At 44.5% G+C, this 25,265-nt stretch overlaps 1 protein-coding gene across 1 annotated transcript in view; it reads left to right on the top strand.

Annotated features, from left to right (window-relative positions):
• Positions 1-6,230: 6,230 nt before the first annotated feature.
• The window catches only part of SVEP1 (sushi, von Willebrand factor type A, EGF and pentraxin domain containing 1), a 175,951-nt gene continuing 156,916 nt past the window's right edge, over positions 6,231-25,265 (top strand). The window contains exon 1 of the mRNA XM_084779540.1: positions 6,231-7,499. Within this exon, the coding sequence (XP_084635666.1) occupies positions 6,966-7,499 (534 nt within the window). The 5' untranslated portion in view covers positions 6,231-6,965. The remainder of the gene's footprint in view (positions 7,500-25,265) is intronic.

Here is a 25,265-nt window from a genome sequence, read left to right as displayed (position 1 = left end):
GGAAAGGAAATTATTTTTGTAAGGCTGGTGCTGTACCATGACCGTGGCTGTGGTCCCATAATGAGGATATGTATTACTTAGAATTCATAAAAATCAACTTGTGCAAAAGACAATTCTACTAGACCATACTTTTTGAAAACAAAACGTAGAAAGTAACCACAGCTGGAGGTACCGCCAGTAGGAATGCTGGCTGTATAGTTAGTTTGCCTCTAGGAAATTAACCCTCCCTACCTGGCTTTTGCACGTTTCACACATCAGTGAGAGAAAGAAGAGGAATAAACATCAAAACACTGTGTCTTTTCCAAGCCACCCTTAATTTGCTTTTAGTGGGCACTCTCTATTGTTATGGTTAAGATCACAAATGGTGTTTGGGTCAATCCTTGACCTCAGAAATGATGCCTGGAAACATCTTGTTTATAGTTTACAAGTGAAGGAACCATGACCATTCTGCTGTGGCTGTCTGTAAGGACTGGGCCCCAGAGAACCCAGAGAGGCTTTCCTTCAGTCTACGACATTCTAGAAGAGAGGCTGTCTCCTACATTCCCTTTGGGAGATCCAAAGAGACAGGTAATATCTGGGCATATTTTTTCTGTGGCTTGTCTCTGAGGAGGCCAATGAAAAGGTCACCATGAACCCAAGTCAAGCTCAGAGCTCTACACGGAAGATTCTGGCAGCCGTCACCCTTCACCTGCCCCAGACACAAGCTTTCCGTGATTCATCGTTTTGAAATCTCTCCTGAGGCTCATCTCAGGTCATAAGAACACCTGGTTTCCTGCTGATGGTGTTTGGAAACCAACTTAACTTTTTTACCTAAAAAGGAAAGCAGACCAATAGTACTAGGGACACTGGGGCAGTAGACCACCAACTGGCAGACATCAGCCACCCATTTGCAAGACCAAGGAATAATGGCTTGTGTCTTATGAAAGGTGTAACTTGGGACCAATTTTTTAAAAATAGTGTGTCTGATTTTTATTACTTATGTTTTTCCATATAAGGAAACCAGTTAGCACCTATATATTACAGGCTGTGAGAAGGACTCCCCGAGTTGTCCCAAGAGCTAGTGCTATGCCCGTGACTCAGTACAGTGAGGCAAGGGCCAGGTGTGCTTGTGTGGCGAAGGCTGTGTGGTGGTCATGTGGCAAGCCTCTTGGTTACTTCCTGTGCAGCTTGCCAAGGCTCTGTTTTATTCGGTGGCTATCAGAGAGCTCACGATCTGAGGCAGTGCAGCACAGACACAAACACAGGGGGTGACAAAGAGTGACATAATAGTGCCAACCCTTTCCTGACAGATACGGAGCTAGCAAGAAACGGCACATGGCAAGATGCGGCTCATGACTATAACACAGTGTTTAAGAGGTTGAAATAGAAGGGTTGCTGTGAGTTCCAGGCCAGCGTCGGCTAGGCAATGAAATCCAGCTTATCAAACATTGCTGAATGAGGTTTTCATCTCAAAAATCAAAAACAGAAGCAACACTTTGCCACTCGTCATGTATTGAAGTGACACGAAAATCCATTTGTGTTCTCACATATGTGTGCTGCCTTATGTGGCTCTATTTCTTCCCCTTTAAAGCAGACAGAAGTATAATATAAAAAATAGATAAATGTTATACTCATTTATGAACCTACTTCACAAGGTGAACATGAAGTAAAGTGAAAGGCATTTTCAAATGTTTTGCCCACATCAAATATTATTATCAGATTATCAATATTAATTTACAAGGTTTTGCTATTTCATTGTTCCCAGCATCTCAAGGCCAGGGCCTTTCTATTGTAAACTTCAGCTCGAGGTAATTCTACTTACATAAAGCACAGAGTGGTGTGCTTTCCTAAGCTCTGTATGAGGGGAGATGCCTGTTAAATTCACAACACGGAGGCATTCTTATCAGATATCGTCACAAGGGGGCATCTTCCTCCTGTTCACCAGCAATGTTGCAGAAGTCAAAGCGAACAGGATGTAATTTCCAGAGGAACGAGGACTGAAGTTTTGTCCTGCTTCTGCTCCCATTTCTGGACCTGATTCCTGATGTTCCAGGAGGCTCTTTGCCAGGGCCACACCCTGCTGTCTCCAGCCCCACTTCCAACCTTCCCTAGGCAGGCATGCATCTTGCTTTGATCTAACACTGACAGTGACAAATGGCGAAGGCGTTGTCCTCATCTCAGGGACTGGTCCCCGTAGGCATACAGGATTTGAGGCTCCATTTTTGCTGACCTTCTCTGCTGACTTTATATCAGTATACAGGAGAGACTAGTGTGCATCTTTCGTCTCCTGCCCATTAACACAATTGAGTTTTCTTCCTAGAGCATTTCTTTCACGAGATGAAGCCACAGCAGTTTCCCTCAGTTCAGCTCTATATTGCCAGTTCCTTTAGGTTCTCCTTCTTTGCGTTAGTATTTCATCATTTCCTGTGCCTATCGCTGTGCTATTGAATAGGCCAGAGTTTCTCTCCCGCAGCACCACACATGTGTTGAGATGAGTGGTTCTTTATTGTGGGGGCCTCTCTACGACACTCAAATGATTAGCTGCATCCCCTTCTATACATGCAAGATGCCAGTAGCATGCCCCTGCCAACACACACACACACACACACACACACACACACACACACACACACACACCCCATGTCTTGAGATACCTCTCAGTGTTTTCAAGGTGAGGGGGCAATATAAGACCAGCCCTTTGTTCTGAACCACAGCTTGAGAGCAGCCTGTTGTCATCTCAGTGTCCAGTGCTTGGCAGAAACCGTTGAAGAGGGTTTAGTGTGAGGCGGCTAAGCCCCATGTGCTTAGACAGAGCCCCACAGAAGTGGGAGCATATGGAATACACAGTTGTTCACTTCTTAGGACAAGAAGCAGCAAGGGTCGGATTCAGCCCCTCCAAGACACACTCCCTGTGGCCTGGTTCCTCTAGCTCTGTGTTTTCTACATAGAAGACTATAACAAAGTATAAAAGAGAGTCAACATAAAAAGGTAGCGGATGCCAGCCAGGTGGTGGTGGTGGTGCATGTCTTTGTCTTTAATCCCAGCACTCAGGAGCCAGAGGCACGTGGCTCTCTGAGTTCAAGGCCAACCTATTTTACAGAGTGAGTTCCAGGACAGTCAGGGTTACCCAGATAAACTCTGTCTCAGGGGGCAGGTAGCAGGGGGAGGGTGGGGGGGCTGGGGGACTGTGGGGGGCTGTGGGGGCTGGGGGGGCTGGGGGGTTGGGGACTGCAGGGAGAAGGGAGTATTTCTGGAGGTTGCTACGTGAAACCAGCTTAGAACCTAGTTGTGCAGTCATATCCAGCTTCAGGAGGTGGCCGGAAAACTACAGATTTTACTCTAGACATCTTTGTGCTCAGCTAAAATTCAGAGACTTTAAAAAAATTTTTTTATTAATTTATTCATATTACATCTCAATAGTTATCCCATCCCTTGCATCCTCCCATTCCTCCCTCCCTCTCACTTACCCCCTACTCCCCTCCCCTATGACTGTGACTGAGGGGGACCTCCTCCCCATGAATGTGATCCTAGGGTATCAAGTCTCTTCTTGGTAGCCTGCTATCCTTCCTCTGAGTACCACTAGGCCTCCCCATCAAGAGACTGTGATCAAATATGGAGCATCAGAGTTGTTGTGAAAGTCAGTCCCCACTCTCCACTCAACTGTGGAGAATGTCCTGTCCATTGGCTAGATCTGGGTAGGAGATGGAAGTTTACTGCATATATTGTCCTTGGCTGGTGCCATAGTTTGGGCAGGACCCCTGGGCCTAGATCTGCCCATCATAATGTTATTCTTGTAGGCTCCTAGGACACTCTGGATCCTTCTATTTCCCCATTCTCCTATGCTTCTTTCACCTATACTCCCAACAGGATGTCCTCCCATCTGTCCCACTTTCCTGGTAAGTGAAGACTTTCATGGGACATGCCCCTTGGGCTAGTGTCCAGATATAAGTGAGTATATACTATTTAACTCTTTCTGCTTCTGTGTTAACTCACAAAGCAGTTAAAGCGATCCAATTCTGTTCTTTTCTTAGGGGGTGGTAGTGGTAGATTTTGTTAAACTGGAGCTCATAGACAAGAATCTTATCTCGTCTGAAAAAAAGAGAGAGACTAAACGTAGCCCTTAAGGAGAAGCAGAAGCAATTCTGAGAGAGAGGGGGAGAGGGAGGGAGAGAGAGAGAGAGAGAGAGAGCTCATGTGTGCACGTGCATGTGTACGTGCCTGTGTGTGTGTGTGTGTGTGCACGTGTGCGTGTGTGTGTGTGTGTGTGTGTGTGTGTGTGTGTGTGTGTGTGTGCGCGTGTGTGTGTCCAAGTGTGGAGGCCAGAAACTCATGTCAGGTGTCCTCCCTAATTGCTCACCACCTTCTTCTGTGAGGTAGGGTCTCTATTAAGCATTGAGCTCACCAGTTCAGCTAGACTGCCTGGCCAAGAAGGCCCAGGGATCTGCCTGTCTGAGATTGCGACTGCACGTCACTGGGCTCACTTTTTACAATTCTGAACGTAGTGCCTCATGTGTCCCTGGAAGGGACATTACAGACTGAGCCGCTTCCTTCCAGCCCCCTGCAACCATCCCCCATTCTTTTACTGAGACAGGATCTGACTATGGTCTCGAACCCTCAACTTCTGCTTCAGTTTCTCAATGCTGGCATTATAGGCTCAGGCAGCCTCCACTCTGCCTTCATTTTCTAAGGCTTTCTGAGCCTGGCTTCTCCACCCAGGCCTCTCCCCAGTTTATTTACTTGAGCCAATAAATCCTTTTTTGTTTAAACAAGGAAAAGCTGAATACGCATTGCTTGCAGGCAGAAGAAGTAGCTATCTACCCTCCCTGAACTTTTGTTGGGAGTGAGGGACATGCAAAGAGTGTACACAGCAGCTGCCGTGGTCTCAGAACTGCTAGCTCTTAATGATGTGTTTTAAATAACACGGGGTTGATGAAATTTGGAAAAGCGTTCTTTTTAAAAGAGTTCCAAGTTAAATGCGTTTGTGTTCCTTCCCAGAAGACCCAGATCTGTCGTCTCTCTGTTCCTTGTACCTCTTGCAAACACAACAGCTCTGGAATAATTTTCAAATCGCCATCTCCCTCTGATGCAGTGTGGTCTGGAGGACTGGAAGGCAGTCCTCCTCGCTGTCGGTTCTCAGTATTTTGCAGGCTGGTACGTTCTTGGCGATCAGTGAGTACTGCTGGCAATGAGACTTGGACAGCATTTGTGAGTCAAGGTGGTGGTGTGAACGGGCAGCATTTATTGGGTACACGCTGTGTTCGGAGCACATTCCTAAGAGCTCTACTAGTTTATGATTTAATCCTTAATATGTTATTATTACTCCATTTTGCCCAAATGAGCAAACTGATACAACCAATAAATAAAACAGCCAGAACTTCATGTCCGGGAAATTGACTTAAGAGCCCTGGCCTTTCAGCTTACATGCTCTGACACCTCTCATGTGGAGGGTAGCTCACTAAATAGAGTTTGCGTTAAACCGCTCACATTGTTGGAGACCAGAGAAAGTCTGTAGTCACTTGATTCCATTGCAAAACAAAAGGAGACACTGGACCAAAGGCTGGAGGTGATAGGGGTTCATGTAACTAACTACACAGGGTCCCTGATTCCTCCCTGGAATCTTTTAACTACCTCTTATGTAACAAGTATGTGCTTTGCACATGCACACCTTTGAGGTCTTGCTTGGAAAAATCACCCCAATAGCAGCAGGTACTACTGTTAAGGAAACAGGCCCCTACTCACGTTCAGAATTTAGCATAAACTTCAACCCTCATGGAAGGCTTGCCCAGCCTTGACTAAAGTCAAGTCTGCCTTCCCAAGCTATTTTGTTTAACTAAGGTGAGCTGTTATTACGTGTAAATATGTGTGTATCTATGTGCACACACACAAACATGTGATGTGCATATATATTTCATGTATGAACGCCGAGTTGATGGTGATGGTGGCATCCCTTTTACTTGTTACAAGCTCCTAGAGGGCAGAGTTTGTGTCAGTTTTTCCCTGCTCGTCCTCTCGGTGTCTATACATGAAAGGAAGAATGAACAAATGCACGAATGATTAAATGCAGGAAAGGAGCAGGATAATTCTGCCTGTGCGATGCGCAGGGGGGTGCTCAGCACTTCAACAGCCTGTGATTTGAGCTGAATCTAAGGAGTTTGTAGCACTGGTCAGACAAACCCTTAAGGAACGTTATGCGAATATCCACTTTGCTTAGACACCCACCCCAACCCCCACCCCAGCCCCCAAGAGTGGAAAAGAAGCCCAAAAGGTGAGCAAGCAGTTTTCAAGGCATGCTTTCAACTCCGCCAGCGCCTCGCGCGCGCTCGTGTTTTCCTCTACAGTGTTTCCAATTACTGTGGCACTCTTGGTATCCAACCCTAGCTCCAGCGAATTCCTCCGCAGCTCCTTGCCAGACATATGGGATCAATCAGTGCGCTTGTGAGGGAATGTTGACAGCATGACAGGCGAGGGGTTCTGGTGTCATGGAATCTCCAAGAGTCTTTAGTTGGATCTCTGGCAAGAGGGAGGGGGAGGAGAGAGATAGAGGAGAGATAGGGCGAGAGGGAAAGGAAGGAGAGGACAGGCAGAGAAGGAGGGAAGCGACTCTAGCTTCCACTGCCCCCTTCCTTCAAACATTTTATAGGCTTCAGGAGAGAGAGAGAGAGAGAGAGAGAGAGAGAGAGAGAGAGAGAGAGAGAGAGAGAGAGAGAGAGAGAGAGAGAGAGAGAGAGAGAGAGAAGAGAAGGAGGAGGAGAAAAGCGAAATAGCGGAGAGCCAGAGGAGCAGAGCGCTCCAGTTCCCGTCTGTCCGGAGTCCCTGAGCTGCCAGAGGAGTCTGGATCGTGTCCCCAGTGTCACATGCAAGGACGCTGAGGCTCGCGCCTGCTGCCCCGGGTCCCCTCCGCCCAGCCCAGGCCGCCAGGCTCCTTTAGGCTAGCTTGGGGACTGTCGCCTTGCATTCCCCAGGGGTACCGCTCGGTCCCCAGCGCGATGTGGTCGCGTCTGGCCTTTTGTTGCTGGGCTCTGGCACTGGTGTCGGGCTGGACCAACTTCCAGCCCCTGGGCCCGTCGCTTAACTTCAGCTTCCGCCTGTTTCCCGAGGCCTCTCCGGGGGCTCCGGGCAGATTGGCCGTGCCTCCCGCGTCTGGTGAGGAGGAGGCAGTAGGGAGCAAAGTGGAGCGTCTGGGCCGCGCGTTCCGGAGCCGCGTGCGGCGCCTGCGGGAGCTCAGCGGCCGCCTGGAGCTCGTCTTTCTGGTGGACGAGTCGTCCAGCGTGGGTCAAGCCAACTTCCTCAACGAGCTCAAGTTTGTGCGCAAGCTGCTGTCCGACTTCCCCGTGGTGTCCACGGCCACGCGCGTGGCCATCGTCACCTTCTCGTCCAAGAACAACGTAGTGGCGCGAGTGGATTACATCTCCACCAGCCGCGCGCACCAGCACAAGTGCGCGCTGCTCAGCCGCGAGATCCCAGCCATCACTTACCGTGGTGGTGGCACCTACACCAAGGGCGCCTTCCAGCAAGCCGCGGTAAGATTCCGACCCGCCAGGGCCAGCGCCCCAGGGCCCCTCTCGTCAACCTTGCTAGCCTCTTCTCTAGCCGGGTTCAGCCTCAGAAGTGCTTTAACGCACGGTGCTGGAGGCGAACGGTCCTAGCCGCACAAACAGGACCCTTCTACTGTTCTTGGGAGGGTCCAAAGTGAAAATGAACTTTAAATGCTTAGTGAGGTGTCACGTTTCTTAAAGGATCCCTTTCAGGGACCCTGGTAGGAAGGGACCCTTAAGCGCCATTAAACTTGTGAAGACAATATGTATACAAAGTGGAACAGGTATTGTTCAAAAACATCTGTGAAGATGGGACATAAAGAAAACTGAAGGCAGCCCCGATTCATTTTTCACGATGTAGTAAGAGCAGGCCCTTAACTTCCAGCCTTTGCTTGTTTTGTTTATTTGTTTGTGGCAGGCACTCTCATATTTCCAAACTAGCCTTCAACTTATGACACAGCAGAGGATGTTCCCGAGTAAGGTCCTCTTCCATCTCCCAAGCGCTGAGATGACAGCCATTGGCCAAGACTTTATGCCCCAGGTCCTTCCTAAATAAATGTTTAGCGTCTGACATTCACGTGGTAGACTCTCCTCTGTCTCTGTCTCTGTCTCTGTCTCTGTCTCTGTCTCTGTCTCTGTCTCTGTCTCTGTCTCTGTCTCTGTCTCTGTCTCTGTTTCTCTCTCTCTCTCTCTCTCTGTCTCTCTCTCTCTCTCTCTCTCTCTCTCTCTCTCTCTCTCTCTCTCTCTCTCTCTCTCTCTCTCTGTTTCCTAACTACAAAGTAATACATAGCTGGGCATAATTTGGAATACAAAGACATATTTAAGGCAATGAAACAAAAAGGAGCGGGGAACCAAACTCATTTCTTCATCCTTTAAAATTCCAGGTATGCCGTTGACTATTGATTGTCCAGTATGTATATTCATATATTATTTCAGCAGACTTGCTAGCCTACAGTTTTGCACCCTGCATTCTTCAGCTGTTATATATGATTCAACTATACATTAATTCATACTGTCCTGTGGCATGACATTGGCTGTCTAAAGAGGCCATTGGATCCCCTGGGATTGGAGTTCCAGGCACTTGTGAACTGCCATGGGGGTGCTGCCAACTGAATTCAAGTCCCCAGAATCTCTCCAGCCTCATGGCAACTGTTTTGAACTGCCACATGGGGAGCACACATTCATGTACTTTAAATAAGAAATTTAGGAAGTCCTCTTCGATTGGTTCCTTAGGAAGGCTTCCTATGTTCTTCATTTAGTAAAATATTTGAAACATTTTTAACTTCTTGGTCCACATTGTCATCTCCTCCATTGGAGAGTTGTATAAATTTACATCCTCCTGTCATGTGTATGTGAATATATGATTTAAAAAATGAATTATTGCTAACTTGATAGAAAACGAAAGGCATTGTTTTAGGAAGTCTCATTTTTGTAATTTTTGAGGAGTAATATTAGTTATTGTATTTACTGGGATATGTCTTTTTTTCTAACCTGGCCATAGTTTTTGCACTTTTTGCTATTGCCGACATATTTGTTTATTGTTAGTGATTTGTGTACACTCTTTATATAGTGAGGCCAGGGACCCTTTTTTATAAATGCGACAAATATATCTTCCAGTTTGTTGTATTTTACCTGTTTATACAGTGTCATTGAATGGCTAGTTTAAGCCTTCATTTGTTCACCTCTATCAAGCTTCCTCCTAAGATCCACATGTGGGCGGGCTGGCAGCAGCTGTGGAGAGATGGCTCAGCAGGTGAAAGCACCTGATGCTCTTGAAGAGGATCTAGGCTGACGAATCAGCACCCACTTGGTGGCTTACAGCCATCCTTAACTATGCCTTCTTCTGACCGCCCTGGGCATCAGGCATGCACATGTTGCATACACAGGTGTGCAGATGAAACACTCCATACACACAAAATAAGTAAAGCCTTAAGAAAAAAGAATAAAGTTCTTATGTGTGGTTATACTGTTAGAAGGACGGCCTTACTGCCCCAATCAGAAATGTTCTCCACTTAACAGTTGGCTTAATCTGAAACTTGCCTAGGGGTCCCATACAAAGATGTCTCAGTTTTAGAAAATGTTAGTTGCCCCAGCTCACTATGCTCACTAGTCACTAATCCCTTCTCAGTTTCGTTGAAGGTTTCTTTAACCACCTAATAAATGTGAACTGGTACTTGTCCCCCACCCAAACCTCCAACAATCTCCCATCCCCCACCTCACTTCATGCCTTTATTTTTCTTTCTAATCTGCACAGTCCAGTTAATGCTGCCATGTGCACATATGTGTAGGACAGACCTCCACAATGCTGACCAGGTCATCCTGGAGCCCTGGGAATGGGGTGCTCCTTATCTCAGCTTCCCACGTAGCTGGGCCTACAGGCGAGTGCCACCACACTTAGCCACCAAATTCTTCCTGAAGACTCCTAGGCTCGTTGTTTTCTTTCTTCTTTATAAATTTTACTTTACTGACATTGTATAGAAAATAAAATAATTAGAGAAGTTTCCTCTAAACATACTGTGGTATGTTGATAACAGTATGTGCACATTCATGCATGTGTATGAGTGCACAAACAGTGTTTACCTAAAAGTGAAGGAATTGTTCACTCTCTTTAGGTTTCAGATGTCACCTCATGTTTTTCAATCTACTATTTATAATAGGAAATTCACTTCCACTTTGTCAGGGTTTTTTTTTTACAGTCACATAATTTCCCACTGCAATTAGCTATTACGGTATATCAGACTGTTATAAACAGTATATTCTATGTTTTCCACATCTTTCATCATCCCGTAAGTGTAAACTTTTGAAGGGACATCATTGTATCCAAGAGTATATGTGTGCCAGCTTGTTCTACAGAGAATCGAACCAGTTTGCACTCTCATGTGTGCTGTCTATGTAGACACCAGGATGCAGACTGGCCAACCCAGCAGTATTTAAATTCTCCCTGATTTTGTGTGTGAGGGAATGTATTTCTCTATCAGCAAGGCTGAGCACATTTCTATGCGTTCTGACCAGTTCTATAGCTGTTCCTTTCTGAATACACATTTGAACATTTGGAGATTATTACCCATGTTTCATTTGGGCATGCTTCTTTTTCTTCTCATTGGCAAACGGACTTTATTTTTTAATATATTTTATTAATTTATTTATATAACATTTGAATTGTTATCCCATCCCTTGCATCCTCCCATTCCTCCCTTCCTCCCATTTTCCCCCTACTCTCTTCCCCTATGACTGTGACTGAGGGGGACCTCCTCCCCCTGTATATGCTCATAGGGTTTCAAGTCTCTTCTTGGTAGTCTGCTATCCTTCCTCTCAGTGCCACCAGGCCTCCCCATCCAGGGGACGTGGTCAAATATGGGGCACCAGAGTTCATGTGAAAGTCAGTCCTCACTCTCCACTCAACTGTGGAGAATGTCCTGTCCACTGGCTAGATGTGGGTAGGGGATCAAAGTTTACTGCCTGTATTGTCCTTTGCTGGTGCCACAGTTTGAGCAGGACCCCTGGGCCCAGATCTGTCCATCATAATGTTCTACTTGTAGGTTTCTAGGACCCTCTGGATTCTTCTATTTCACCATTCTCCCATGCTTCTCTCACCTAGAGTCCCAATAGGAAGTCTTCCCCTCTGTCCCACTTTCCTGGTAAATGAAGACTTTCATGGGACATGTCCCTTGGGCTGGTGGTGTCCAGATATAAGTGAGTATATACCATTTGACTCTTTCTGCTTCTAGGTTAACTCACTTATTATGATAATTTCTAGTTCAATCCATTTGTCCAGTAATTTCAGGAATTCCTTGTTTTTAATAGCTGAGTAGTATTCCATCGTGTAAATGTACCACAGTTTCTTTATCTATTCTTTTACTGAGGGACACTTAGACTGTTTCCAGGTTCTGACTATTAAGAATAAGGCTGCTATGAGCATGGTTGAGCAAATGTTCTTGTTGTGTGCTGGAGCATCTTCTGGGTATATTCCAAGGAGTGGAATAGCTGGGTCTTGAGGAAGCCTTATTCCCAGTTTTCTGAGATAGAGCCAGATAGATTTCCAAAGTGGTTGTACTAGTTTGCATTCCCACCAGCAATGAAGGAGTGTTCCTTTCTCTCCACATCCTCGCCAGCATGTGGTGTCACTTGAGTTTTTGATCTTAGCCATTCTAATGGGTGTAAGATGGAATCTCAGAGTTGTTTTGATTTGCATTTCCCTAGTGACTAAAGACATTGAGCATTTCTTTAAGTGTTTCTCAGCCATTCAATATTTCTTTGTTGAGAATTCTCTGTTTAGTTCTGAGCCCTTTTTCTCAATTGGGTTATTTGGTTTAGTGATGTTTAATTTCTTGAGTTCTTTATATATTTTGGATATTAGACCTTTGTCAGATGTAGGGTTGGTGAAGATCTTTTCCCAGTCTGTAGGTGGTCGCTTTGTTCTGTTGACAGTGTCTCCTGCCTTACAGAAGCTTCTCAGCCTCATGAGGTCCCATTTGTTAATTGTTGACCTTAAGGTCTGGGCTGTTGGTGTTCTGTTGAGGAAGTTGTCTCCTGTGCCAATGTGTTCCAGGCTCTCCCCCACTATTTCTTCTAACCAGTTTAGTGTCTCTGGTTTTGTGTTGAGGTCTTTGATCCACTTGGACTTGAGTTTTGTGCACGGTGACAAATATGGGTCTAATTACATTTTTTTACACATAGATATCCAGTTAGACCAGTACCATTTGTTGAAGATGCTATCTTTTTCCCATTGAATAGATTTGCCTTCTTGGTCAAAAATCAAGTGAGCATATGTGTGTGGATTCACTTCTGGGTCTTCTATTTGATTCCACATATCAACCAGCCTATTGCTGTGCCAATACCATGCTGTTTTAATCACTGTTGCTCTATAGTACAGCTTGAGATCAGGTATGGAGATTCCTCTAGATGATCTTTTATTGTACAAGATTGTTTTAGCTCTTCTGGGTTTTTTGTTTTTCCATATGAAGTTGAGAATTGAACTTTCAATGTCCTTTAAAATTGTGTAGGTATTTTGATAGGAATTGCATTGAATCTGTAAATTGCTTTTTGTAAGGTGGCCATGTTTACTGTGTTAATTCTCCCGATCCATGAGCAAGGAAGATCATTCCATCTTCTCGTGCCATCTTCAATCTCTTTCTTCAGAGTTTTGAAAATTTTTTCCAAACAGTCCTTTACTTGCTTGGTTAGAGTAATTCCTAAATATTTTATTTTGCTTGTGGCTAACGTGAAGGGTGTAGTTTTCCTAATTTCTTCCTCTGCATGATTGTCATTTGTATATAGGAAGGCTACTGGCTTTTTTGAGTTAATTTTGTATCCAGCCAATTTGCTGAAGGTGTTTATCAGCTGTAGGAGTTCTCTGGTGGAATTTTAGGGGTCACTTATGTACACTATCATATCATCTGCAAATAGGGATAATTTGACTTCCACCTTTCCCATTTGGATACCCATTGATCTCCTTGTGTTGACTTATTGCTCTGGCTAGTACTTCCGGTACTATATTGAAGAGATGGCAAACAGACTTTAAGTGTTAATACAACCTTTACTTTCCAATTAGATGGTGCTTATCATTTTATCAGTCTATTGAATCTAGTTTTCTTTTCCTTTTCTTGTGCATTGTATGACACTTTAAAGGCTTTCTCCCTCTTAAGGGATGAAGTAAAGGCTGAGAGATGCTCATTATCTATTGAAGTAGTCACACCAGGCAGAATTCATTTTTGACCTTGGCTTGGCTTCCACTCCGAGTACCCATCAGACCATTATAGCCAGCCTTACTCTTAATGTTACTCACTGCCCACTGTGCCAAAGGAGAGCCCAGCTGCACTGGGGCAACCATGCCTTGGTCCAGCCCTTCTGTTTGGTTTGGCCAGGCTTGCCCTGGGTTTCTGAGAATGCTGATCCCTAAATGTGAAGTGGGGGATAAGTCAAGGACACAGTGCTCGCCTCACGACCTGCTCCGTCTTCAGCCCCCCTCTTCCAAACACTGTGTATTGTCTTGGAAAGCAGAGTTGCCAAAAATAAGGCTCCTGATGTATTTATTCTTTTTGGAGCCATCTGTGACTAGCAAGCAGAGGTTTCTCAAATGTTTCTTTTAACTGAACTTTGCATTGACTTTATTTTTCTTTCCTCATTTTGGTTGAGTTATGAGAAGGGACAGAGGTTAGCTGGACCCAGTCCCTGTCCAGCCAGAAACCTACATTTTTTTATAGTCTTCACAAGCCTCTGATGGGCATTCTTAGGTACAAAGTACAACACAGAGAGAGAAGTGATGGAGGAGATGCAGCACTAGGAAGTGATGCTAGTGATGCTCTGAGTGAACTTCTGCATATAGATCAGACAGGTGCACTTCGCTGCCAACCTAGTTTGCAAATGGTAAGCCACAGAGTTAGGACTCAAACACAAAACCTGCACCATCAGTTGGGAATAAGAGAATTCATCGTTTTCCCCCTGTGTTTGCAGAAGGCTGACACTTGAACTGCTTGTGGTTTGGCCTTCATATGAAATATAAATATAAATATAAATATAAATATACAATATAAATATAAATATACAATATAAATATACAATATAAATATAAATATAAATATACAATAAAACACAGACTTTTACCTCTCACAAATTAAACATTTGATTTATCTTTTTTAAATATTTGTTTTCAGTCATAGGTGTGTGTCCGTCTGTGGGTTTGTGTATATGAAATGCAGGTCAGAAGAGGCTGTTAGATCCACTGGAGCTGGAGTTCCAAGTGCTCCCCACCAACATGGGTGCTGGGACTCAGGTCCTCTGCAAAAGCATATGCTTTCTTAAGCACTGAGCCATCTCTCCAGCCCCATCTTCTCCTTATAGAAAGCCTTACTATGAAGAATTGCCATTACAAACACAAGCCTTTGGGTTACTGCTCAGCACATTTTTGATGGCTTCAACATGAGGAATAATAGCCTCGGGCTTTTAATGTGTGGAATTAGAACCGTTCAGCCTTTTTGGTAACACGTAGGAGGACACCTGTCATCGCCACACTTGATTTGAGTGGATGAACTTTGGTGGAGGCACACTCTCATTAGCTGCTACCCCTGGCCTGCACCACAAATGTAAGTCTGGAGTAGTGGATTCTGCAGCCAGCACTAGCCCTGAGGCGTGGGCACCCTCCTGCCTTGCTATCACATTGTATACATTTCCATCTGTATGTGTCTAATCTACTGCCCCTTTGCAGCTGCCTCACTTCCCTCTCCCTCCTTCTCCTCCCCTCTTCTTTCCATCCCCTCCTCTGTCCTCGCCTCCGTTCCTTTTTCTTTTTTCTCTTTTGCACGTTTCTCCTATCAGGACGTCATTCCAAGACCTCAGACAGGACAGAAAGGTGAAGACAGTCACACTCCACTTAAGGAGAATCTTGTCACAGTCCACATAATATTTTCCTGTACGCCTCATTGAGGGAAATTGGATCTATGCCTGCCCTTAGCTTTGGCGGCTTTATCAATGAGAAGGGAGAGCAGAACAGGTACCGACATAGCTGGTGCACATCTAGGTCAAAAATATCACACTTTTACAAATGACCAGACACGGCGCTAACTTGGGTACAATTCTAAGTATGTGTGCAGTATCAAAACACTCTGTCATGTAACTGCAATTTCATTGGCAATTATACTTGTCATTACCTGGATGTCATGCCATAGACCTCAAATACTAGCAGCTGGGAAGCAGAGTCAGAAAGGTGAGGAGTTCAAGGTCAGCCATGGCTTAGGAGCAAGTGTGAGACCAGCCTGGTCACCATGAGTCTCTGCCTCAAAACAAACAAACAAACAAAAACTGTGCATATATGTATAAGGAAAAGCTTAGCAGAAAACCAAAACATGAGTAGTATTTATCTACAGGGAATATATTTACCAATTTGGGTGATTCTATTTCCTTCCGTTTCTAAGTGTAGCTGTAGTGAACGTGTGAACTTTATTCAGGAGTGAAGTATTGATCTTGTACTTGAGCAAATGTGACTGAATGGGCGGGGACAATGCCCTTGGAACTTTGACAGGTGCATTCTGGTATGGTTGCTCTCAAGCATAAAATGTTGTGTGTATATATATGGTCCCTCTCAAGAGCAACAAGTACTCCAAACTGCTGAGCCGTCCCTCCAGGCCCTAAAATTCCTTTTAAATGCCAGCTTTTTCTCTTAATCTTCATGAGAATGTAGCATCCTACCCCACAGTACAGCTCTACTTTCAAAACCTAGAGGATGTCCAAGTTTTTTTTTTGTCTTGAAGTTGAAATGAAAAAATTCCAGCCTTGTTTTGTTAAATGCCTGAGGTTATAACATTGAGTCTTTCAGGGTTTGCAAACTGCTGGATGCAGGAGTCACCCCCTGAACCCTCCTCACTCTAGCTGTTCTCCGCCCCCATTTTAAATTATTTATTTATTTATTTATTTATTCACTTCATATCCGGATCATAGCTCCCTTCTTTCCTGCCAGCCTCTCTCTCCCCTATTCCTCAGAAAAGGGGAGCTCCCCTACCTACCCACCCCAGCTCATCAAATCACATCAGGACAGAGCTGGTCCTCTTCCCCTGTGGTATGGCGAGGCAGCCCCACCAGGGAGAAGTGACCAAAAAGCAGGCAACAGATTCCATGTCAGAGACAGCCCATGCTCCCCTTACTAGTGGACCCATATGAGGCCCAAACCATCCATCTGCTGTATCTGTGGTGAGGGCCGAGGCCCAGTCCATGCATGGTCCTTGGTTGGTGCTTCAGCCTCCACAAGCCCCTCTGGTGCCAGCTTAGTTGGCTCTGTTGGTCTTTTTGTGGAGCTCCTGTCACTTCCAGGTCCTTTTCTCCTTACCCTGACTTTTCCACATGACTTCCTACCCTTCCCTCAAAGTTTGTCTGTGAGTCTCAGCATCTGTCCCGACCCGCCACTGCTCCAGCTGTCTTTTATTCCCTCCAATTCACATCAGATCGTAAGATTCCAGGCACACATAAAACCTGAAAATTGGTGGCAGTGGTTCCTTTGGTCCCTGGAGACCTCACTGAAGAGGAGACCCCAATAAGCAAGATGTGACACCAAGCAGGCGCTGAGGCTGCAGAGGGTGGAGATGAGGGACCCTGTTCCCTTGCTGAGAGGCCGGGGACAGTAGCCTTCCCTGGTTTGTCATACATGGACAGGTGGCTAATGTTCTGTCAGGTTTTCTCATTTTCTTTAATAATAAGCATCAAAGAACATTTCCAGAGAAGAGAGATGCCTTCTAACGTTTAATGCTATCCCACGTAAAAAGCAACTGCATCAAAGGATTCATTTTTTGGTGGCTAATTCTTCCCCAAGCTCCACCTTTACTTCTGTTGTGAGTTTTGTTCTGTTCAGTGAGAGTCAGGCTGTTGCTTCTAGTCATCAGCCGAGGTGTGTGTGCTGCTTTATAGGGCGTCTCTGCTCATCTTGGCTCACTCATTCTGCCTTATACCGGTGTCGTCCTGTCTGCAGAATAAAACTGCACACATGTCAGTCCTGATGTATAGCCTCACCTTTCCAGTGGAATCTGAAATAAACCCTGAGAAAAATAAAATGGTCCATCTGCTTGTCTCTGTGCCCCCCATCCCCAGCACCATTGCTAGCCAGGCTTTGTCTTTTCAGTAACATTTTCTCTCAATATGTACACTTGGCTTTTGAGTGTTGCTTCAAAGGTGATGATTTTTGAGAAGTTGTTGTTGGGATTTTCTGGCCTTAAAGATGCCAGAGTTAAGGCTGTTTATGCACAGCCCAGTCTAATTAGTAAAACCTCACATTGCAAGTAAGCTGCAAAGGACATTATATGAGGGTTGTTTTTTTTTCTGTCGCCCTAGATTCAGTGCCAAGACCCATGGCTTGCAGTAAGGAGCACTGTGCATTCCACATGTTAATGAGAAGCACTAACAATTGAGAAGAATATGTTCCTCAGAGTTCATGGACCCTGTGCAGACCCACCCCTGCCAAGTTAATCACATCCCCCCCCCCCTCCGCTGTCTAGCACCTTCCCTGCAAAAGCAGGGAAACAGAGGTCTTAGATTTGGATGGAGCAGAGTTCTTATAGGATGACAGATCTCTCCTTTCCCATGTTTTGGGTTTCCCTTACTCCAGCCGGGCAGAGAGAAGACCCAGATTCTCCCGCCAGTGTTGATTCAGATGGACAGAGGCCTTGACTTGAGTCTGTGCCTTCATAGTGAAGAAGTGACTAGAAGGACTGCCAGTGTCTTGGTTTAGATTTGGACAGAAATATAGCCCAGGGAGAACATCTGAATGTAAGAGGTAGCTGATCTGGGAGGGGATCCAAGCAGCGATGGGTGGGAGAGGAAGGAAGAGAGACAAGGAGAGGAAGGATGCCAAAGACAACATTAGTGGTAGTTGGTGCTTAATTCCCGTGGAACACTGAGCGCTAGTATCTATTCAAGCCTCACGTATCAAAACTGGGCAATGGGAGGGCTCAGGCCTTTTAAAACCTCTTCATGTCAGGCACTGCGGTTAATTCTCTGTCCCTCACATATCCTCTGCATGCAAGTAGAGTGGTCTCCAGCAACCAGGGGAGCCTCAAGCAAGGAGACCCTGGTATGAGAAGCCTGGGCAGCAACAAGAGTTGCAGAGAGGAAGGGGACTAAGTGGAACAAGTTAGGGCTGGGGATGTAGCTCACTGGCCTTGGACACATGAGGTCCTGGGTTCAGTTCCCAGCACAACAAACAAAGATGTGTGACTTTGTATGAGAGGAGGACCGTGGCAAACAGCTGTACCCAAGCGATGTCCTGGCATCCAAGCAAACAAGCAAAAATTGCAGTAGCCTCAAATTATATGCACTACTGAAGTGGAAGGTGAGAAAAGAATAGAACGTACTCCAAAGAGCTCACCATAGGCCAGCCCACAAGTACAGAAAGAGTCACTGATTTTTTTTTCCTTTATTTCCTTTCACTTTTTCTGTTTCAAAATTTCCTTTCTCTTATGGCTTGGAAGCCAAAAAACTGAAGTCAGTATTTATCCAGCAAAAGTGGCCATCATACCAACAGTATATTTCTTTGTAGGAATTTTTCAAAGTGCTTCATTTGACATCCTCCCAAAATGTGGGAGAAAAGGTGTTTTAGCTGCTTTTCCTGTCGCTGTCATAAAACAGCCTGAAAAAAAAAACAGCTCGGGGGAAAAGGTTTATTCTGGCTTACAGCCCAAAGGTCTAGGCATTAAGATGGGGGAGGATGCAGAAGCAGGAACATGAGGCAGCTGTCACGTTTCATTTCCATCAGGAAGCAGGGAGGTGACAGTGTTGGTATTTGGCTAGATTTATCCTTCATTCAGTCTAGGGTCCAAGGTCATGGAACAGTACCACTCATCTTTTCATAGGTCTTCCCCTGTCAGCTAACATGATCAAGATCATCTTTTACAAGTGTCTTAATTACCTTTCTACTCCTGGAATAAAGGACCATGGCCAAGGAAACTTATTAGAGAAAGTGTCTAATTTGGCTTAGAGTTTCAGAGGGTTAGAGTTCCATGATGGGAGAGCTGAGCGCTCACATCTTAATCTACAACCACAGGCAAAGGGAAAAAATATCCAAGGAATCTTTTGAAAGTTCAAAGCCTGCTCCCAATGACACACCTCTTCCAACAAGACCACACCTCCTGATCATTCCCAAACCATTCCACCAACTGGAGACCAAGTATTCAAATAGATGAGAGTCTCTCTCTCTCTCTCTCTCTCTGTCTCTGTCTCTGTCTCTGTCTCTCTCTCTCTCTCTCTCTCTCTCTCTCTCTCTCTCTCTCTCTCTCTCTCTCTCTCTCTCTGTCTCTCTCTCTGTCTCTCTCTCTGTCTCTCTCTCTGTCTCTCTCTGTCTCTCTCTCTCTCTCTCTCTCTCTCTGTCTCTGTGTGTGTGTGTGTGGGGGGGTCATTCTCACTCAAACCAGCACAGCAGTTTGTCTTCTAGGTTATGCTAGAGCCTTTGATACACAACACTTCCATAGCACTCATTGGGCCTTACACAGTCACAGTTTCAATGTGACTAATGTCAGAGCAGCGTCTGGTGCTTCCCTGACTTCTCTTCTGCTCCAGCTTCTAGAATGATGCAGTTGGGATTCTCGGGGAATGGTCAGTGGATGCTCCTATGTTTAAATGGTGGGTGACTTGGAAGCAATTTTTCCTGCAGACCACTTTCCCATGAGAGCAAGAGGAAGCATTGATAATGGCACACTGGTATGGATCTCTATAGCTTTCCCCTTAAATCTAGGTAGAGTCATCTCTCAGCTCCTATAAAGAGAAGGTTGGGTGGTGACTTCAGAGAGAATATGTATGCTCTAAGCTTTGGAGCACATGTCACCATCAATATTACTTTTAGCCACCTCTAGAGTCCTCATCAGTATGGGAGATTTTTTTTTTTATGCTATGATCAGGACAATACCAAATCCTCCTTGTCTCTGGTGGAAATGGCAGTTATGTGTCAGAGAATTCCTCTTTTTCAGACTCTCGCTGGAGCTATTTTGTCAGCTTCCACAAGTGTTCACAACTCTCATCAAAAAGGTTGGTTTTGTTGTAACTGACTTACCTACTTGACAGGCCTGCTCTAGCGACATAGTGAATTAAATCATCACAGACACTGCTGAGTGATGAGAAGTTATCAGGTGACCCTCTCAGCACTTTGCCTGTGTGAAGTCATGAAATCCCTACAAGAGCAAACTCCAGCTAGGTTATGCTACTGTCATCATCCCCAAAGCACAGGGGACACAGAGGAAGAGGGCAAGGCTGAGGTCATATGCGGGTGAGTGGGATTTAGATCCAGGTAGCCTAAACTCTTCCACACTGTGCAAAGCTGCCCATCATCTATACCGTATTATCAGAAGGTCTGGTGCCTGCAAGGTTTTGTGTTTGATGGTGATGTTGGCTGGAAGGTCGTCTGGAGAGGGAGCTGGGTAGACAGATGTCAGAGGTCCAGTGGAACAGACTCACTACCAAGGCCTATGAGCATTTGGAGGCTGCCATGTTAACTGATGCTATCTGATAATCCCTATTGGTCCCTATTGTCCTCACTGGCCCCGCCCCCTTCCAGCCCACAGAATGGTCTCCCATGTGTATGGATGATCATGTGCTGTGGCTGCATCAGCACCCATCTCCCACCTGTCAGGCCAATCACTGTAGAGGACAGACCCTGCCGATTCTGTGGGATCACATCAAGTGGCAAAATGTCTGTTCAAGTCCCCCTTATTTGCCTAGATTTTTAAATTCTTAGGTTTACCTAATTCAAGACCAACACTAATTCATACTCTTTATTAAACTGAAAATGTGATTCAAGCAAAAGAGCTCAACATTGTTAGTTCTAGACCCCTTCAGTGTAACTGTTAAGCATGAAGCTCAAGATTAAGCCTATGAATTTTATTGGTCTTTCAACCAAGTTTCATTTATTCTAATTTGAGATCTTCAAGGTTAACCTCGCCTGCCCCCACACAAAATTATTTTTAAAGTACTGTAGATATCAAACTAGGTTGTTTATAAATCTTACTCATTAAAAAAATGTATGTGTTTGTGTGTGTGTGTGTGTGTGTGTGTGTGTGTATGTGTGTGTGCGCGCACGCGCCTGTGCATGTGTGTTTATGTGAATCCAACATCTATGTGGGTTCTGAGGATCTGAACTCATGCTTTAATTCATACCCACTAAGCTATCTTCCCAGGCCTCTGAAGCACTTTTTAAGGAGCACTCATTGTTCTAAATGTACAGATAATTTAATCTCCTAGAGACAGCATTATACTCAAAACAATTTCTTTCGTTCCTTCCTTCCTTTGTTTCTTTTTCACTTTACATCCCAATTATAGTCCCCTCCCTCCTCTCTTCCACTCCCATGCCCTCTCCCTCCCTCTCTCCTATGCCTCAGATACATGGAGCTACCCCACACAAACACCAACCCACCCCAGCACATGAAGCCGCATCAGGACTAAGCACATTCTCTTCCCCTGTGTCCTGGCGAGGCAGTCAGGTAGTGATTTAAAAAAAAGCAGGCAACAGCCCCCTCCATTTTCTAGGGAACCCACATGAAGACCAAGCTGCCCATTGGCTACATATGTATAGGGGGCCTTGGTTGAGTCCATGCATGGTGCTTGGCTGATGCATCAGTCTCCATAAGCTCCCCTGGGCCCAGGTTAGTTGGCTCTGTTGGTCTTTTTGTGGAGCTCCTGTGCCCTCTGGGTCCTTCTGTTCTTCCCCCAACTTTTCCACAAGACTCCCTGCACTCTGCCCAATGTTTGGCTGAGTCTCCACATCTGTTTCAGCCTGCTGCTGGGTCTCAGAGAACAGCTATGCTAGCCCACTCCCACCCCCCCACCCACCCTATCCCCTGTCTACAAGCACAGCAGAGTATTGTTAATAGTGTCAGGGGTTGGGATGGGTCTCACGTTGGACCAGGCACTGGTTGGATATTCCCTCAATCTTTGCTTTATCTTTATCCCTGAACATCTTGTAGGCAGTGTATATCTTGGGCCGAAGTTTTTGTAGGTGGGTTGGTGTTTCCCTCTCTCCACTAGGAGTCCTGTCTATTTAGAGAGTGTCTTTTTCAGTCTCCGTGACACCTGCTACTAGGAGTCTCAGCTAGAGTCACCCCTGTATCCTCCATGAGCCTACCCTGTCCTAGGTGTCCAGTTTGTCACAGAGATGCGCCTACCTACAGCTTCTCTTCGCTCTGCAAGCCCTCTGCCCTCCAGCCCCCACCTCTCCACACTCCCTCTTTCCTACCCTGTTCCCTTTCTTCACCTGCTTCTGCTGTCTATTCTATCGCCCCTTCTGAGTGAGATTTAAGCATCCTCCTCTTGGGTCCTCCTTGCTACTTCTTTGGATCTGTGTTGTAATAACGGTTCTCCTGTGCTATATGCTAATGTCCACTTATAAGTGAGTATAAACCATGCATGGTCTTTCTGGGGCTGGGTTACCTCGCTGAGGATGATATTTTCTAGTTCCATCAATTTGCCTACAAATTTCATGATTTCCTTGTTTTTAATAGCTGAGTAGTATTCCATAGTGTAAATGTACCACCGCTTCTTTATCCATTCTTTGGTTGGGGGATGTCTAAGTTGTTTCCAGTTTCTGGCTATTATGAATAAAGCTGCTTTTAACATAGTTGAGCAAATGTCCTTATTGTATGGCAGAGCACCTTTTGGATATACACCCAGGAGTATTATGGCTGGGATGATACTATATTAAAATAATTTAAAAGTCCATACCTCTGAACAATGACAAATGTAAATATCACAGCAGTCTTTGGTTGACAATTTACATACAGGCACTATTTGAGTAGGGCCAGAAATATTTGGGAATCTCATAATATTTCAGAATTTAATTTTAAATTTCAGAATATTTGCATATTAATAATGTGATATCTTGGAGATGCTTAAGTCTTAGCATGAAACTTATCTACATTTCTTGTACAGGTAGCCTGAAGTCATTTTATCGAAGAGTGTTAGCAATTTTTTTTGAGGACAGAAGTTTCATTGTTGGAATATTCCTCTCATAAGATCAGCTGGGAGCTAAAGTATCTCTATTTTTCAGCGTTTTGGATGTCAGACTCTCAGATTAAGGATCCTGTTCTTGTAAAGCAGCATCGAGTATATGAATAAGATTCAAGCCTAAATCATTTGGTGTTTAGTTTCTGACTTCTAAATATATAAACAGAGTCCTTTGCTCCGTGTTTAATTAATGTGATTGTTTGTACAAACAAGTATTTAAAAAGAGAAGGAAAACACAGCAAACTTCCAAATATCATTTACTTGGAATGCTAATAAATGTCACAAATTAAATGTGTTTTTAAAAATAAATTTACGTAACTCTAACAAATAAAATACATCATAAGTTCATGAACTTAAAACTCTGCCCCCCACCTCCTTTGAGTCTTCCATTTCTTAGTGGATTTGGCTTGAAATCTCTCAGGCTTTCTCAAGTCTCGCAGGCTAGCGCTGTTGAAGCCCAAATATTTTCCACTGAACAATTAGATTTCCTGCATCTTTCATACACCCTAAACACCTGCTGATGCTTTCCTGACTATCAAAACATCTCATAAAAGATACCATTTCTTTCCTGATGACTTCAGATCATAAATGATATTTTATTACTTTCTCAAAAACCTTCTTAGCTTTGAGTTTTCCCAACTCTCACACCAGGTTACCCAGGAGCTGGCAGTCACGTCGAAGGAGAGCTGACCTGATAAACTTCTGTATCATTTTCTGTGCTGGAAATGTCTAAGTGTACCATTAAGTTATTTCTTCTCCTTATAGACTTGTATTTTCAGCGCGTGTCAGTCAACAACCCCCTTCACAGAGAATCACTGTCACCCTCCTCCCCTCTAGACCACCCATGGAGGTTGCCTTTCTTTGGATTTATCAGTCCCCCAAAGGTTGAGGTGGCTCCTTATGGCTTTCCTCCTGGCAATTTGGACTGAGGTATGGAGCCCAGGAAGAATACACTTTTGTTTTTCCAGTAATCAGGGCACAGAGCTGGTACACAGGACATAGAAATCCCATCAATGTAAAGGCTCTCCGTAAACCTCCCACTTTGGTTAAGGCATCTAAAGAGATAGTCACCCCTCATGGGACACCATGTACGATTAAAACATCCTTTGAAATTATTTAACCTTAAAGCGAGTGTGATCAGAATGCATTGTACGCATGTACAAAACTGTCAAGAAGAAAATGCTGCATTTAGCTGTGAAAAACAGGCAGCAAAGTGTTTGTTATTTCCTCATAGACTGTAACCTAAGAAGATTTTAAAAATGGAAATACTTTTAATGCAATGAAAGCCATGATTTTTTAATTAACTCCCACGTGTGTCTACCTTCCTTATGAAAGTAGTATAACTGCTTGAAGTTTTAGATGAAGCAAGAACATACACCTGTCATAGCTTTTGCATCTTATCCTTTTTTTTTATATGGGTGGGAATTTGTTGTCACTTATGTGTACTATATAGGAAAGTACTTCCTAATTTTTATTTCTGGAGTTGGATGATGAATATTTTCCCTATACAAGAAGAATCTCTCTAAATAAGAAGTTTTGAGTATATTTTGCCATTTAGCTATGACCATAACTGATCTTTTCAGAGACTGTCTTGTGTGTGTCTGTGGTGCCGGGGATGGAGCCCAGGACCTGGCAGACTCAAGCTAGACAAGTGTTATACCACTGCGCTGCATCCTCAGCCCCCAGCTGAGTTTTCAACTCTGCTCCTCATCATTTGTTGCTATGACATTTTATAATTAAAATACTTATGCACACATTTTCTCAACTTCTCTCATTAGTTCCTTATTTTGATTTCCCTTCATCTGACATATGACCTTTTTTTTTTTTTTACTTGACTTGCCTGTTTCTTGTCCTATCATGTGAACTAGCATCCCCACCCCTCAGTAATGGGGACTTTTTGTCTCACTCCTGAATTTAATGATGGTGCCTCAAGCATTATTTTGGCAATTAGTTTTATGATAATTCTGTTTGCCATGTTAAGTAAGCATTCTTACACTCTTTGCTTAATTTACTTGCAAAATTACAAATGCGTTGCCAGTTTCCAGTGATACTTGTAGCACTTGAGGCTGTCTTTTTCCTTTCATCATTCCATGTGAAGCACATGAATGTGAATTCTTTACAATTGGTTTTGAGCACTAAATGCTATTTTGTAACATTGTATAGACTTTTAATATATAAATTTTAATTATTTTTATTACAATTTATTGAGCGACTCCCCCCCCCTCTCTCTCTCTCTCTCGTGTGTGTGTGTGTGTGTGTGTGTGTGTGTGTGTGTGTGTGTGTGTG

The sequence above is a fragment of the Acomys minous genome (genome assembly GCF_964271855.1).
Source record: "Acomys minous genome assembly, chromosome: 1".
Classification (NCBI taxonomy): domain Eukaryota; kingdom Metazoa; phylum Chordata; class Mammalia; order Rodentia; family Muridae; genus Acomys; species Acomys minous.
Note: the sequence above shows the minus strand (reverse complement) of the source record. Positions and strands in the feature narration are given on the sequence as shown.